Consider the following 16,461-nt stretch of genomic DNA (forward strand, 5'->3'; position numbering starts at 1 on the left):
GTATGGATGAGAACATTTTTCAATCATCCTTGTCCTCATTTTTGATGCACATGACTGCGGGCAAGAGGCAGGGTACACCGTGGACTATTTAGCAGTCAACTGCGAGACACATACAGACAACTATTCAGCTCTATGGACAATCTAGAGTTTCACGACCACACAATTAGGCACGAGGTGAGATTCAAATATGGAACCTCAGAACAGACGTCTTCATTACAAGCAAGACTATTAATTGAGATGCATTAATTGAGAGGTTTAAATATTATAATTAATTACTAGAGTTTTACTTAGGAACATTCATTTATTTGAGCTAAATTTGAACCACTTGTTTGTGCACTGAGCAGCATTTGAATGCTTGAGTTAACGTGCTAAAATGTCGACGCCTGTTAGCACGGTGAGTTATGCCCTTTCCAAATATACTTCCCAACTGCCTGTATTTCATTTATATTTTTATTTCCACGCGACCCGTGGGTTTTTAAGGGATTAAAAATTTGAGTTGTGCAAGTATTTATCGTTAAATTACTATAGGAAACTCAAACACGCTAAGAGCTAAATGGCTGTTTAGACATAATTTTGCTAATTTTCGCCCAGATGACAACTTTTTAAGAGATGTGTAAAAGTTAAGTTTAAAGGAGATATGCTGATTCATATTTTCATGTAGTTAAAAAAAAATATTTTAGTTTACCAACTACCTTTAAAACGATTCTAAGTTTTGGGAAAACTGACGGTTTTCTCATAATGGAACTTTATTCAAGGAGAAATATTGTGTCCCTGAACTGGTGGATGATTATGACGTGGTTGTGCGTGCTGGCTGTGACCTGATATTCGTCGGTGACTCCCGAGCCATTCGGAACCTGAGAGCCCTGGAGACGGGCACCACTTCCATGGTGTCTTCTCACTTGCCAGGCAACCAGCAGGACATCCAGCCCTACAAGAGGAGGATACTGGTCATATGGATGTTCCAGGTATCCCAAATATTTTCTATGTATGAGTTGAAAACAAATTCTGTGGCGTCAATAAAGTTTTCTTCCAGGTATGTGAGGAGCAGAAATGTGAGGAGGAGGTGTTCCCACTGGCGGTCCGCTACCTGGACTCTTATCTAAGCCGCTATGTTGTGCAAGACTCTACACTGCAGCTTTTGGCTGCCGTCACCATGTTCCTGGCATCCAAGATGAGAGAGACTGTTCCTCTGACTGCCAGCAAGCTCTGCATCTACTCTGACTTTTCCATTTCATTGCCAGAAATCATGGTAAATGTGTTTCCCGGAAATACAACCACTCGTTCATTCAGGCTTACATCGATCAACATCCATATTCTACACTTAAAATGGAAAGAGTGATAGACTGACTTTGTTCCTGTGTTACTCTATAATCAGTTAATTTGAGCTGTTAGAAATGTTCTAATTTTTCTAACCGTGCTCAGGAGATGGCTAAAAAGTTGTCTCAGAAACACGTCACGATGAAAAAGCGGCTGTCGTAAACAAGTACGATCCCTACACTTAATAAAGTCCTCCTCGCATAACTGTGAGACTGTTTCCCTTAATGACCCTTTGACAGATTATAGCTTGGCTCACTTTAGCTGAAACATCAGTGAGTGCCTACAATTTGCCTCACAGCTAGACATGATGATAGATACAGTATGTGCTAGATATGATATTATGATTGGAGTCAGCTGCCAAATAATCAAGCCTAAAATTCTTATGTGTGTTTACTATGATACGATAACAATATCATGGCAAAAGAGTGTCATATTAAGGTATGCGCGGTATATAGATGAGCAATCTATGCTACTAAAGAGTCCTAAAGATGTAATCATTGAAAATGGAAGTATGAGCTGTAAGTTCGCATTTTTTAATGGTAGGTTTGACACCCAAGGTTAATATAGTTAACCAAAAATTGGAAAAAAAAAAAGTATTAATGAGAAAATAAAAAATAAAAGTTTTCAAAGGATGAAAAATAACTAAAACTTACATCAAGAAAACTAACTTAAACTAAATATAGCAAAAATGACCCTTGTTTTTATTTGTCTTTTTTAAATATCAAACATCCTAGCTGAACAATGTAATCATATTGTTAGAAACACACTTTTTTGAATACTACTCTATAAAAATGGAATGACTTATTCATGACCTGTTTTCACCAAAATAGTAGGTAGATCGTTTACTCAACACTCTTTCCCAACTTGTCACGACAGGGTCTGAAGGTTAATAGGCTAACACAGCAGAAAAACATATTTGAGCTGTACAAACATTACTCCAATGTTTTTTTTTCTTCTCTCGATCAATTGGATCGTTCATCCTTTGACTCTCTGAAAGGATCTCTTGAATAACGCTCTTTAGTTAAACAGGGCACAACTGGCATTTGTTGATGGTTCATGGACAGAAATGAATTTGAAGTCTTTATTAATCACATAATCATACATTTAGAGTTAGTTGTGTACAAGTACACCATAACTAAAACCATAACTAAAAAAAGTGTGTGTTGCAGCAGTTGGAGGTGTTGGTGGTATCCAGGTTAAGCTGGCGTCTGGCCCCCGTGCTGCCGTCTGACTTCCTGGAGCCGATTCTTCATGCACTCTCCTTTCTCTCGGCCCGGCACCTTCCCAACGTGCGCCGACATGTTCACTCCTACGTCGCACTGGCAGCCATCGGTGAGTTGCATAACCGAGTTACATAAAATCCGGAAAATGTCAATATGAATTGTGTGCTGATAAGATCACAGTGCCAACTAATATTTTTTTATTGCTTGACATTTTACCTCTTGCAATTGAGGACTTTTTACCGTTACATCCTGCAAGGCTATCTTAATCTCCCTTTGTTTTCTTACTTACTTTGGTAAATATTTAACTTTGTGGAAGGGTGGACCATGCCTTAATTTTAAGTTAGGTTGACTACTACAAGACTCCAGTCCCCAATAAAGAGCACCAAATAGCTACAATTCTCTCTTAACGCTGCTGCTGGTGTGTTACCCCGGTGCCTAACAGAGCCAGTGAACCAGTGCCAAATTAATGAGTCAATTTTAAAGTAGTGCTACAAGTCGACAACACACTTAAAGGGAAAGTCAAGTCAAACATTTCCGTTCAATGAGTTTTCAAATTTCAGCCCCACTAGTCTGAACAAGGTATTCAGATTAATGTTGCGTTTATGGAAAATGAATTAAGTTCCCAAACAGGTGAGCTGGGATTGGTTGTTATCTGTGATCAACTTTAGTATTATTCAGAATGCCATGTTTTTCCCGGGGGGGGGGCATAGAACATATTACGCATTTTGTAAGGAAAATGTATGACTTGACTTTCCCTTTAACGTGCCTCATTCCAATGGATGCAACTAATTAGGTGTGGTACCCGCAACTAACTACTGTAATGAGCTAAAACTATTTAGAAGCAATCAACCGCCCCAAACCAAAAGCAATGTAAGGCTGTTGCAAGCCATGTAAGGTACCATATAGTAAAACAAGATTTTGAGTCAAGCCATCTGATCACATTGGAAAGTTGTGTAGTGGGAAAAAAAATATATAAAACAATCCAATATAGCTTCAATTAAATTAATGTGGAGATTATAAAATCCAGATCAAAAGTATTTTATTATACTGAAAGTCTTTATCCACATTTCTTTGTCACATGTTTAGTAGACAGTATATTTAATATTTACCTGCTTGCCTTGCTTGGTATGCCAGCAAACGATAAGTAACCCATTTAACATTTTCTACAATTTATGACATTTTAGTCACGAATCCAGATCAAGTTCAACTGGAGCGCATCTCTAAGATTTTCCGCAGGTGTGTGCTCTCTGTCCTTGTAGCCATTTCCAAATCGACTGTTCACTGTGGAAATAAAATGACTTTGGCCATTGGCAACAGCGGACACAACGCAGCTATAAGTTTGATTGTGTTGTGTCAGCAGTTCATTTAGGAGACAGAGAGCTGAGTTTGTGTAATTCAGTATTGTGTGCCGTGAATGACCGCTGTCCCCCTATTCAGCCCACGCTTCTCACGAAGCTCTGTGGCGCTGCCACAGGCAACAGTTGCCACAACGTTTGGACCCTCTGTGACATACAAAACCCCGCAAAAAGTTATGACAACCCCCTGACTTTGCGACCCATTCACAGAGGTGTGCGAGGAAGCTTAGAATGGTAGACTTGGTGTCTCGGCACTTTTCCTCCCTGAGGCGTTGAAGATAATATGTCAGATTGTCATGTTTTCATAAAGGACGGCTTTTAAAGAGCTTTTTTCTCCATCAGGGTGTGTCGACAAAACGGTCTACTATCTACTATCTTTGTGTCCTCCTCTTCTTACTGCACTTAATGTTATTTGGGGAGCTATAATAGAATTAAGCGACTGCAGTAATCTGAATCACAGTTAATGACCTGTATTGAGAGAGGAATGAAACAGAAAATGCCAAAAGTAGAAACTATTGTTTATTAAAAAAAATAGTTTGAAAACTAATGGTCAGTCTATGTTGCATGCTGAATGGATATTGAGATTAAGACAATTTCATTGTTGTCATCTCCATGCATACAAAACAAAGGACTTCTGCATTCTGAAATTGTACTTCTGCATTCTTGAATTTGACTTCTGCATTACGTACCCAGAGAAAATGTCTATGGATGTCTGTAAACATGGGAGTAAACTGGAGGAAAGTAGCAACATGATTGAGGTTTTAAAAAATGAAAATCTATCAAGATGCAAAGTGTGTTGGGAAAGGACACCCCAACCTGAGTCCAACGTGAAAAGAACTTTGAAACATTGGATGAATAACTCTGGAAAACCAGCCTTTTGATTGAGAGAAAAATGTTATTTTTAGGGAGCACTTTTGTATTATATTGCATGCGGAAAATCATTTAGACCAAACTGGTATAACTTCATTATTTCTCAACGTTAATCTCACCTTTTCCGTTTCGTCACCTACTCTTGAGAACCAATTTCTCCGATTGGCTGGCAAGGTTCAGTTAAAAATATCCACCAGTTCAAAATTCCAATATGTTCTTTTTGTGTGCTTTTTTTTGTGTGTGAATTTATGTCAAAGGTATTTTATAGAAACATTTGACTTTTGACACATTGCTATTGTGAGCAATAAACCTTCCTAATAAATTCTGCTGAGGATTGTTTGTATGTTGCCAGTTATACCAAACACTTTGTTATATGTTTTTTTTTTTTTTTAAATTTCTTATTTCTTAGAGATGAAATCTTCTGAGTTTTTGCCCTCCACGCTTGCTTGTGCCTGTGTGAGCCTTGCAGCACTGAAACTGAATTTGGTGGACTCGCCTGACTCACTGTTCCAGTTTTTGGCCAATCTCTTGGTCATTGATCGGGTAAGCATTGTGTTTACAGTTTCACTTTCAACTACAGTAGAAACTCAGTTATCAGGACTGATCTGCAACATTGCGCAATGTCTTATCAATCGCTGTTCACTTTGTCCGTGGCCTGCTGTTGAACCTTTCTTTTGTGGTCCACATGGGCCGCAGGGCTCCATTATCCTGTGCTACAGACAGCTTGAGAGAGCGGTGGAGCTCATCCTGCCTTCCCCTTTCCAAGCCGCTGTTTGCAGATCAGAGGTCAGTCCGACTCACGCTGATGTTGACCGTCTTTTATTGACGTCAGTGACGCCTGGTGAAAGCCAGTTGGAAACTCCTCCCTGCCGCCACAGTCAAGTGTGAATCTTGCACACCTCAATGTGTTTTTGCTCACATTGCAAATTATTGTCGAGTTGATCACTTAGGTGACTTGCATCAGAGCAAAAATGTGATTCAATGTTTTTTTCTGTTTTCGAATGATCATCCTGTTGGTACGTTCAAACACAAGTTATTGTTGCACTTTCTATTTTGCATCTTACTACGAGCTAAAGTTTACTCAAAACTGGCAGTAATATGTAGTTTTAAATTCTTTATATTGCCAAAAAAAAACTGTTCAAATATTAAGTGTCTCAGCTTCATTGTTACCATAATTGTGTTAATACTGACATAAAAGGACCGCATGAAATAACATGAGGCAGCACTTTTTAATTTTTTTAAAACATTTTTATTGATGCCCTTATCCCAGTCACAAGGCTGTCATTACAAGACAATATAACTTTGGCACATTGAAAAAAAATTGCAACCAAAGGTATTGAAATACCTGAATGCACATGAAATTGTACCAAAAAAATATGAACACTTGCTTTAATGAACACTGCTCCTTCAATTCTTGAAATGACAAAAACGAGCTGCAATTTTGAAAATTTCAGCTTTGCATGAACTATGAACACATTCACATCTGCTTTACATTCTTGGTCAGGTTCAGAGACAAACATTTATCATATCAACATTCCAGTTTCAAGAGAGACTACTGGTTGGATTTTGGGCGTCATTTCTTCTTACAATGCAATCAATTAAGTAATTTCTATCAGCTACATTTTTACAACTTGCCACTTTGAAATATTATTCGTTGTTGTGATTTAGAAAGTAATGTCTGGAATTCCATGTGAAATAAGAAACAACAAAAGAAGTTACCTTTAATCACCGTTGAATGTCATGGAACAAAAGCAAAGTATAATTGTCAAATTATAAACAAGCACTTCATTAGCATATTCCAGTGTGCACATGTCTGTTTACTGTATTTGTAAACAGCATTGACATGCAAACTAGTTAGGGGGAAAAAAAAGGGACTTATCTGACTTCAGCTAATTTCCTGCAATATTTCCTTAAACCAAAAGACACCCAAGCACCATGAGCCATCATTTATTTCAGCAGTTACATATTAACATTCTGCTAATAAAGCGCACTGTTTGTCAAACAAATGCTGTTTTTCCCGGATTGTGATGAAAAAAACGTCACCTGTTGAAAGACAGTGGCTACCTGTGCACGTGCACCAGTGTAGATTTGGGTGTTACAGCAGGTTGAACAGGTTACACTAGTGATGCGTCAGTGTGTCAAGTTGTTTTTCATGTCAATCTTGGACCACATCATTTCAAAAAAGAAAACATAGATCGTAAATAATCTGCCCTGAGCATTTGTGCAGTTTTAATTACAAACAAAAGGATCCACTGCTGAAGCTCACTCTTTGGCATCATGAAATATTGAAGTCTGCTTGGATCATGAAATGCAGTAAAAGCTGCAGCGCGTGATAGAGGCAGTACTCAAGATAAACCTGACTGACAATGACGTTAAATGATAAAAGTGCCATGAAGTCATAAATACTTTTCTCAATGTCTGGGTGAAAAAAAAAAAAAAAAGCATCTCGTTATCTAACAGGCTCACATGTCCTCAAATGAGTAGTGTTCTACAATAACTTAAATTCAAGGGTTTTTGGTTTTGGGGTGACTTTTCGATCACCCGAGACTCCACCTTGACTTTTTAAAACAATCACGTTTGAAACCAAACCAAGCCATAAAGCATCACTCCCTTTTCCCTTTTATAATGCGCAAATCCTGATGTTGAGCATTAAGATGATGTGCGCTGATGTTTTTGTCAGAATGGCTTTTGGCAAATGTTAGCGACAACGCCATCTTGGTATTCAGCTCGGAGCAGGGCCGTGAATCATCAAGGCTTGCTTGTAAGCCTCAGTGACATTATCACAGTCCGTAATGGAGAAGGCGCTGTCTGCCACTCCGGCCTCAAAGCAGTTCCACTGCCTCTGCAGCCCATCTCCGAGGATGCCTTCTTCTTGAATGTCCAGCAGGTTGTCAGCAGACACACATCCTCTCATGGTGGGCCTGCCAGCTTTTTCTGTGCGTGCTGGAAGTCCTACGCGGTCTGGAAGATCTAGCTGGTCGAATGACTCCGAGGACAGAATGCTGTCCTCGCTGATGGCGCCACTTGATCTCACCCGGGCGCCCCTGCTGGGTAACGAAACGGTCAGCTGATCCAATGAGCCGAATTCCTGGAGCCCACCTGAGGAGAACTTTCCGTTTCTCTTGAGAATGCCTTTCCTGTGGGTTGATGCTGAGGGGCAAGCTTTCGATTGCGGGACCCAGCCAGAGTCACTGTTTTCGGGAGAGGAGGAGTAATAGCCAGATTCCTGCTCTGTGGGTTTCTTGAGGATACCTTTGCGAGGTAGCATGGCATTAGGTGGGTCACTGGCTGGATTGGACAAACCCAAAATGTTCTGCTGCTCAGCTGGACCGTCAACAGGGTTCTCGGTCATCACCTTATGTTGTTTCACACTGTTTCGTCTTTTTAAAATCCCTTTGGAAGGCCGAGTGTCTGCCCCGCCTTCGTGGATGGGCTGTGAGACATTATTCTCCTTCCGTGACCTCCGCAGAGAGCGTTGGCGCACCACATCGCCCCCGCCACTACCTTGCGAGCGGAGCAGGCAGCGCATTTTGGAACCATTTTCCAGCAAAGGCCTTGATGTTCGCCGTAACCAGCTGGCGACGCTGGCTAGCCCGGCCGGGTGCTGCGGGGACGGCGAGGTCGTTGAAGCGGTTTCCTCAACTTGGCTGGCCTTTGTCTCTGCCAGGAGGGACTGCTGGTAGCCCCAGTTAAGCCACCAGTGTCCCGCTATCTCCTCCACTGTAGCTCTGCGCTCAGGATTTACCATTAGCATCCAACGGATAAGGCCACAGGCATCTGATTGAGAATAGGAGGAGTAAACAAAGTTTAGATTTGACCACAGCAGTGGCCCACAACCTTTTTTTCAATGACATACCCCTGAGAAATATTTAGGAACTTGGCATTTTTAGGTTTGAAAAAAAAAACAAACAAAAAAACAAAAAAACTTTGGGGCATCTTATTCAGCAACTTCAGAAGATTACTCTTGTAACATCAGTTTTATTTCTGGCTCATCTACTGGTAAATTATTATCAAATTATTATGTGGATCTGTAAAGACCTTAAAATAAATGACTCACTGAAGTACATTTCATCAATTAATTGCTTAATATTCCATCTAATTTGTTCTTAATTCAAAAGGAAAACCCTTCAGTTATGTCACAGAATTTAAAACCAATGAATTGGATTTGCTATTTGTAGGAATACAAGGTTCCAGGACTGGCCTTACAAATAAAAAATACTTCAAAAGGCAAACTACAGGATTTTCCAGTCAACCACATTTGCAGGTTCAAATGGGTCATTCAAGCTGACCCATTTTGAAGACCTGGACAACATCAAGATGGCTATAATGACCGAACTGTGGCACATCCTCGAGAAAACATTGTGCACTGACTGAAAGATAACTTCAAAGGAAAAAAATGTAGTTTGGATTTGAAATCTAGCTTTTGTGACCTCAGTCCCAGAGCATTTTCTGACACCCTGCGTACATAAAATGTATTCAAATCAGATTAGATGTGTGGTTTCTGAACTAAATTTATTGGAAAACCTATTTTTCCAAACATTTCTACTTAAAATAGAAATGCATAAACTCCTTGTCTGTGGTACAGCGCTCGCTGCAAGAAATGCTGAAACGCTCACCCGAGGGTTTGTTTGGTTTCCGGTAATTTCCAGTGCTGATCTGCTGGACGAGTGCCTTGTGGTTGTTTCCATCAAAAGGCATGGTGCCGTGAACCATAGTATACAACAGCACCCCAAGAGACCACGTGTCCACCTCCGGCCCACGATACGGACGGCCATTCACAATCTCTGGGGACGCGTACAATGGGCTACCACAGAATGTCTGGAGGTACTCGTCTCTGTGATAAAGGTTTGACAGGCCAAAGTCTGCAATCTGGAACAAAAGCGTGAGATACATATATTTATCTAACTTTCAGTCTTTTACTAACTACCTAGAACGTAGTTGGTCAATTAAAACCGATGACATTTTTTTATTGTTTAAAACAATTGTATATTAAGTTACAAAGCTGTATACCTTGACATTGCCGTTGCCATCTAGTAAAATATTCTCCAGTTTCAGATCTCTGTGAACTATCCCATTCTGGAAGAAAAGAAATAGTTCATATGAATTATTTTCAGAACATTTTATCAAAGCAATTCCATATATTTAACAATTTCTTGTCATTTTCTGGTAGGTTTGTCTACACTACATAAAAGGATTTTTTTTCCCCCTCTGGGTTGGAACACATTCTTTCTTCTTTTCCTGGTGCGTCAGCTATGCTTCATTGTCCTTGACTCTGCGGGGGGCATGCCTTCTACCAATGTTTGCCTTGAAAAAAATGCAGGTCATCCACTCCTTAAATGGAATGGACTCATGGCCAGGGACATGATCTCTGGAGTGCAATGTGAATTTGGTAGAAAGATCTATTGTCTGTAGTTTTTAGGATTCAAAGTTGGGTGAATTTGGTATAACGCTCTATTGTCTGTATTTTTTTTATGATTCAAAGTTGGGCCAAATGTATCCCAACAGTTTACAATGGGCCCTTTATATCAGGGGTCAATAAAATCAAAACTGGTGGTGAGCATGGAACATGACAGGGTAATTTACTATGTAAATATTATCTAGCCCACATCTAAAGCACCTCTGCTGAAGCGTTTGGACGGCTGGAGTGGGCCGATTGTGTGCGAGTGTGCTTGTTCTGTTCCATCACGCCCTCATTAGTGACCGTGAATGTGTGTGTTGGGACCACTGGCCCTGAGCCCTGACGCCGCCTTCTCTTGCTCTCTACAGCCATGTTCATTTTTCTCTGCATTGTTCTCACAACATCCCTGTTCCAATCAGTCATCTGACAGTTAATAATGTTCATTATGCAACAGCGGGGGATTCTGGTGCCCTGAAAGGAACACGAGCTGAGTAACTTGTCCGAGGGGAGCTCTGTGTCATTCGTGTACACATACTATGAACCATTAGGAAGTGCTTGGAATGGATATGGGGTAATGCAAATGTCTGCTAAGTCCAAATCACATTAAATATGTCATCCTTACCTGATGGCAGTAGTGCACAGCAGAGACAATCTGTCTGAAGAAGTGCCTGGACTCCCGCTCGGACAGGTGCCTCCTATCGCAGATGTAGTCGTACAAGTCCCCGCGGCTGGCATATTCCATCACGATCACAATTTTGTCTTTGTTCTCAAAGACTAAAAAGAACAGATTAAACCATGCATCAGGATTTTGTACGTATCTAAACTGAGAACTACTTGAAAAATGGCTTCAGCCAGAAAAGTATTCGTGTAACAGTTCTTGCTATAGGTGGTATTTGCTAACCTCTTTCTCATGGGTATTATTTCATAAAAACGTGAAATATATGTATAAAACCTCATCCTGTCTCAAGTCAAGTCCTGAGTCCCTAAGTCCCAAGACACTTAAGATTTTTTGTCACCTGAATAATTTGCAATTAGGACCGTCACTATCAATCATTCCATTAAATAAATAAAAAAATATATATGCTAATGCGTTTTCACAATCTATCGTTCTGACCACCATTGGCACACTGCAGCTGCAAGAACGATTCGTGAAGAAAACAACTGCACAAACATGATCCTGTGGAGCTTTGCTGCAGATCTATCAGTCCACCGAATCTAAAAGACGATAAACCCAACTTGGTCACCTTTTTCCCCCAAATTGCAATTACTTCACTACGAATATCTCTTGCATTTATTTTTGTAAACTAAAAGGTTTTGACATCTCATTGGATTGTTGTTGTCCCTATTTTTACATCCCAACAAATTGGAATAAATCCTATGTGTTTTGACAAGTGAGCATTGAGGCGATCTTGATTAGGGGCGCTGGAAGACACGAGGCCATGTGTGCCGCCCACAAGGCCGCTGTTGTGATGCAACGTGGAGTCAGCACTTATGTAACGAGAGCATCGGTTTCCACAAAAGACTTGCGTGAGCACACTCCAAATCCAAACAATCCGACACTGATGTAGATAGCTCTGTTTACGAGTATCACGTTCTGCTCTTCACATGCGATCTAATAAAGGAACTACGCTCAATACAATGAACTGTGCGCATACCTTCATATATGGTGATGATGTGTGGATGACACAGTGATGACATGATCTCAATTTCTCTGCGAATGTGAACCAGGTCTTGCTCATCCTTGATTTTCTCCTTTCTGATGGACTTAATGGCAACCTTTAAGAAGCACGAAAATGACAATAAGATGTTTGAAACAGACACAAATATTCTTTACGAGATGTCCATCTGGTTAATGAAGCACCATATAGACAAGACACAAGGCAGAGTAGCACGAGATCTTGTCTACAGAGGAGCGTGATGTGTTTAGAGCTAATCCAACTCATGAGAACAATTCGAAAGGAAACAAAATAAAATAACCTGATTACTGAACAGACAAGCTGCTGTGGTCATGATGCATCAAGTACTGTCCTGTGTAAAGACTCATTTAATCAATGCTCAGCCTCCGTACAGACTCTTAGCAAATACTAAATCAGGTCTTGAAAATAAAAGGCTTTTGACAAGCCTGTATCCATGTGTGGGATCTGGAATGCCGGGCATTCCTCGCCGCTCAGCCCTCAAGGTTAGGAAGCGTCATCATGAGGCACCAGATGGTGTTCGGGGTCGCCTTCTCATTTGCGAATCCCCCGGGTTATCCGAGACACAAGCGGACAAAGTGGAGTCGTGTCATGTCATTTTCACCCGGCAAACCAGCCGTGATTCACCGTCTGGTCTGGACGCGCGGTGTGCGTCATTGTGGGGCTCACGCTGCTTCTACTCCCTTTCCTGACTTCTGCAAACTCAGGTTTCCGGCGTTTGTTTGATTAGCTGTCAGACGGGACTGCTGGACTCATGATGACTTCACACCCCTGTGAGGCTATCTTAGTGTGTGCACCCTTTGTCACCGTCAGTTTGTTCTACGCACTCGGCACCCACAGCCAAAAAATCTTTGGGCTCCTGCGCAAACACAACCAGAGTGCGACTGCGCTACCACCCACAAAGTTGACAACCATTTCATGCCACCCTCGGCCTTCTCAGGAGGTAGTTCTGATTGACGTTGGGACTTTTACACAATTAATTATTTAATTGTCCACAAAATTGCAGGATGTCTTGAAAGGTTTAAATAAAAAGTAAATAGCTCTCTGTATTTTTTCCCCACACTAAAGAAAGTTCCTCAAAACTTGTTTTGTTAAACATTCATTACATTTCAAACAATAACAGAAGGTGCATAATGGTCAACAGAATCTGATGAAGTCAACTGGAAATTAAAATAAATATTTCCTAATGTTAACACAGTTTTTACGTCGATCTATTCTAGTCATTGGCTTCTAAACAAAAATGCTGATTATCATCAAATTCCTGAATAGTGGCCAGACCACAGATTATCAGTCTATCCCCCCAGAAAAATATAGGTATTGAATTTGGAACTTCAATTCTTCTGAATGGTATTTTTGTTTGCACACATTGTCCCGCAAGTGTCTATGTACTAACACCTAAACATTCATCTGACCCTATGTCAGATTATTTTTGGCAAAACGTTGGGGGACAGCCAATAACAGGCCACTTTCTACATTAACTAAAAAAAACAAAACAAAAGTATTTGTTTTTTGTTCTTTTAAAGGGAAACGATCAAAGAATGAGTTACTCCTTGATCTGTTTTTCTGGATATGTGAAATACCAAATTAGTGCCAGTTCATTTGTTGGGGCTGATCCAAATAAGGATTGTTATGCCTCGACAGAAGTCTGTGATGTGTCATCCTGTTTCCTGTTTTAGGATGATGCACTCATGACATGTATGGTTCAAGTCAAAGATATCGCTTTTTTTCTCGTGTGTCTCCCTGTGTCAAATTACAAACGCTGAGGCGCTTTTGTGCTATCAGTAGTAAGGCAGGTAAATACAAACAAAGCAGAGGAATGTTGTATTTACAACTCTTTAGGTAACACCTTGCTTGGAGCACATTTCCAGCGGCCACTTGGTTGGTCTTATCAGTATTATGACAGCAGGCTCAGCAAGACGTCGGCAGGGGTGATACACAAGACACCAACTCACATCCTGCGGTGTGCGTGTGTGTGGGGACACGACTCAACATGTACTGTGACGTGACGTGACGAGACGAGACGAGCGCAGACGCAAGAAGGGAAATTCCATCTTTGATTGCACTTTCTCGTCAAACTCATAAACAAGAGCGCTGGCGATAAAACAAAACATGAACTTCTCTGAGAGAGAAACTCCCATGAAACATTTAGGTCATGCATATGATGAAGTAGAGAGCGTATCTGGAAAAAGGCAAAGGTGGAAAACCCTTTGCATTCCAGCCGTATCTTAAAAAGCAAACTGAAAAGGTGGAGACAAAAGGCTTTCAAAATGGAAGATGCACTGATATATGCAATACTAAGCAGCGCTGCCATAGAGAGTGAAAAAAAAATGCAATCAAACGTGAAAACAAATAAACAAAACAAAATGTTTTAAGAGCCCACAAACATTTCTTCCAACATGGCTAATAAAACAATATAGTAAAACACAGTCCTGAAAATTTCAACGGAAAGGGTCTCAAGAATATTATACATCATCACTATTTAAGATTAACCATTTTCAAGATTACTTAGGAGTGCAGTTTTTGCAGAGGATAAAGAATATGCATGTATGTATATGTGTATTGTTATATCATCAATTCGCATGTGTTGCTCAGAGTTTGTGTTCAAATAACCTTTATAGGGTTATAACATCTCGACTATAGATAGTTATTGTTAACTGATCTAAGGCATTTTTCCATTCTGTTAGCCATAAGCCAGTGGGGGAATTCCTCTTGGCAAAGTTGTTTGATGTTTTAAAACGCACAATGCGTCATTCTCTTTGTTTTTGGGGTTTAGTTTGATGGTGAACTTAGCTTGAAGCCTCGTTTTTGAATAATATTTTTCATCTGACACTGATGTTCATTGTTAAGTGAGCACCACCCTAAGTAATTACATGTTTATGTTCGTGCCATATTTTTTCATACACTTTTAATGGCCCATGGAGGATGACATCCCATGATTTCTAATGACCTATAGAATCAGAAATTGTGACTTGTTTTGAATTCCTTTTTTGTTATTTTTCCGAATGGCCAAATGTGACTTAATTCTGCAAAGAAACAAACGCACCACTTAATTTTTTTGAAGTGCCTCACTCTCCCAAATGCCTTTGCTAGTTGATTACAAGGCACTGGGGAGTTTAGGAGACGAGAAAGCTTTGTGTGCACTGACACTTTAACAAGCAGCATTCAATCTCTTTTTGTGGAGTCTTTTGTGATACCAACACATTCTTCACACGTTTCAGAGTCTGTTGGTCACACCGTGGGACAGAATTACCATCAGATTGTGACATACTGGGAAGGACAAGATGCCTAAAAATACACAACATTCACACAATATTCTCTTTGTGGATTTATGTAAAATAAAGCTGTTTGTGACTTTTATTCCAAGGGCAGTTAAAAAGAAAGCGCCTTGTGCAAACGGCTGTCCCACAAATAGCATTTTTATGTCTGAGCGGGTGCAAGTTGTCAATAAGCTCAAACTAATCACACATTTGAGAATACATTAAAAAAAATGAGGAGAGCCTCACCAGTCTGCCTGATCTCTCCTTGGCTTTCTTCACTTTGCCATATGTCCCTTTCCCGAGCGTCTCCAGGAACTCGTAGCGGTGTTTCAGGTTGTGTTTGTGGTGGTGTCGCTTCACGGCTTGTTTCTTCACCTGCACCGGTGGGAGCGGAGCTTTCGCTTCGGCTGAAAGTGTCTCGACTGGCGGCCAAGAGCTTGACGAGAGTCGGCCAACGCTGGAGCCCTCCATCCTGAACGGATTTAAACGCGAAGACTGCAGAGACGAGTGTTGAGGCAGAAAGCGAAACTTGAAAGCGGAGAAACTACCACCAACAGGTACACCTCAGTCGGTTGGGAGGCGCATGCTCTTTCATTTCACATCATAGAGAAGAGGGGCGGGGCTAGTACCGGAAGAAGCACTTGATTATTATACCAGGCAATACCGATCAAGCGTTAATTATAAAACTTCAATAATAAAAGGTTTTCATTTTTCGCCGTGTTTTTAATTGACACGTTTTCTTGTATTTCTAGTAGTTTTTAACGTAATGTCCATGTTTTTCTGGAGTGACGTTCTATAAATGACATAATTCTAGACATAGGTATTGAACGCCCGGGGTGCGTCAATCATAATTCAAGCGCACTGATACTTGTGAGCGACAAACTCAACACCCGCTACAAACAAATCGGTTAAAAAAAAAAAAACAGGTTGATGGGTGTTATCATTACGAAGGGAGGAAAAAGTGCGAGAAAGTGAAGTCGTAGCCCAAATCAAAACGGGTTCTCAAACGTTTAACTCCAACAAAGCACCACCTTACAAGATACTTTGTTTTTCATGCAGCACAACGATCAATATTCAAAATTCGCTAGTATAGCAAGCTGGTGTTCGTCACAAACCAGGCTAGATGCCTGGCTTTTTGTGCTGACACGTAAAATAGGTGAAGAAAAACTGCATGGATTCTTGCATATAGAAGTTTCGAAAAAGCAAAGGTACGACTAAAAACAACAACGTGCATAGGTTCATTCAGTAATTGTTTTTTGGACCACAAGAGAGCCCTTACACTAGTCCACTAAAGCAACTTTTAAAATCTAATCATCAAAACATCTAAGCCTCGTTATTTTGTTAGCT

The 16,461-nt window shown here is 40.5% G+C and overlaps 2 protein-coding genes across 8 annotated transcripts; one reads left to right on the plus strand and one right to left on the minus strand.

Annotated features, from left to right (window-relative positions):
* Positions 1-27: 27 nt before the first annotated feature.
* On the plus strand, positions 28-9,806 carry ccnd3 (cyclin D3). Of its 7 annotated transcripts, XM_088424275.1 has the most exons (8): positions 118-174; positions 345-394; positions 756-965; positions 1,034-1,249; positions 2,475-2,649; positions 5,175-5,308; positions 5,462-5,551; positions 8,944-9,097. In XM_088424275.1, exons 2-8 carry the CDS (start codon positions 374-376, stop codon positions 9,061-9,063), a joined length of 966 nt encoding a protein of 321 aa, XP_088280401.1. In that variant the 5' UTR covers positions 118-174; positions 345-373; the 3' UTR covers positions 9,064-9,097. The 7 variants fall into 7 exon arrangements, with proteins under 7 accessions (XP_088280403.1, XP_088280397.1, XP_088280399.1 ...); XM_088424277.1 differs by lacking the exons at positions 345-394; positions 8,944-9,097 and adding an exon at positions 9,415-9,806 and having other exon boundaries at positions 28-174; XM_088424271.1 differs by lacking the exon at positions 345-394 and having other exon boundaries at positions 28-174.
* Positions 5,998-15,690, minus strand: nuak2 (NUAK family, SNF1-like kinase, 2). Its single transcript, XM_088424270.1, has 6 exons — positions 15,361-15,690; positions 11,819-11,939; positions 10,786-10,937; positions 9,776-9,841; positions 9,382-9,634; positions 5,998-8,542 (listed from the first exon to the last, which is right to left on the minus strand). The coding sequence occupies exons 1-6, from the start codon at positions 15,583-15,585 to the stop codon at positions 7,488-7,490; spliced, it is 1,872 nt and encodes a 623-aa protein (XP_088280396.1). The 5' UTR covers positions 15,586-15,690; the 3' UTR covers positions 5,998-7,487.
* Positions 15,691-16,461: the final 771 nt, after the last annotated feature.

This window comes from Hippichthys cyanospilos, chromosome 9 (genome assembly GCF_059441005.1).
Source record: "Hippichthys cyanospilos isolate Australia breed blue-spotted pipefish chromosome 9, RoL_Hcya_1.0, whole genome shotgun sequence".
Taxonomy (NCBI): Eukaryota; Metazoa; Chordata; class Actinopteri; order Syngnathiformes; family Syngnathidae; genus Hippichthys; species Hippichthys cyanospilos.

Excerpts from the sequence above, each read along its gene's own strand:
- nuak2 (XM_088424270.1), bottom strand. The coding sequence starts at position 15,585 with ATGGAGGGCTCCAGCGTTGGCCGACTCTCGTCAAGCTCTTGGCCGCCA. Across the intron at positions 11,940-15,360 it reads AGGAGAGATCAGGCAGACTG|GTTGCCATTAAGTCCATCAG; the intron begins GTGAGGCTCTCC and ends TGCTTCTTAAAG. Across the intron at positions 9,635-9,775 it reads ATGGCAACGGCAATGTCAAG|ATTGCAGACTTTGGCCTGTC; the intron begins GTATACAGCTTT and ends CTTTTGTTCCAG.
- ccnd3 (XM_088424271.1), top strand. The coding sequence starts at position 133 with ATGGACAATCTAGAGTTTCACGACCACACAATTAGGCACGAG. Across the intron at positions 1,250-2,474 it reads TTTCATTGCCAGAAATCATG|TGTGTGTTGCAGCAGTTGGA; the intron begins GTAAATGTGTTT and ends AACTAAAAAAAG. Across the intron at positions 5,309-5,461 it reads ATCTCTTGGTCATTGATCGG|GGCTCCATTATCCTGTGCTA; the intron begins GTAAGCATTGTG and ends CATGGGCCGCAG.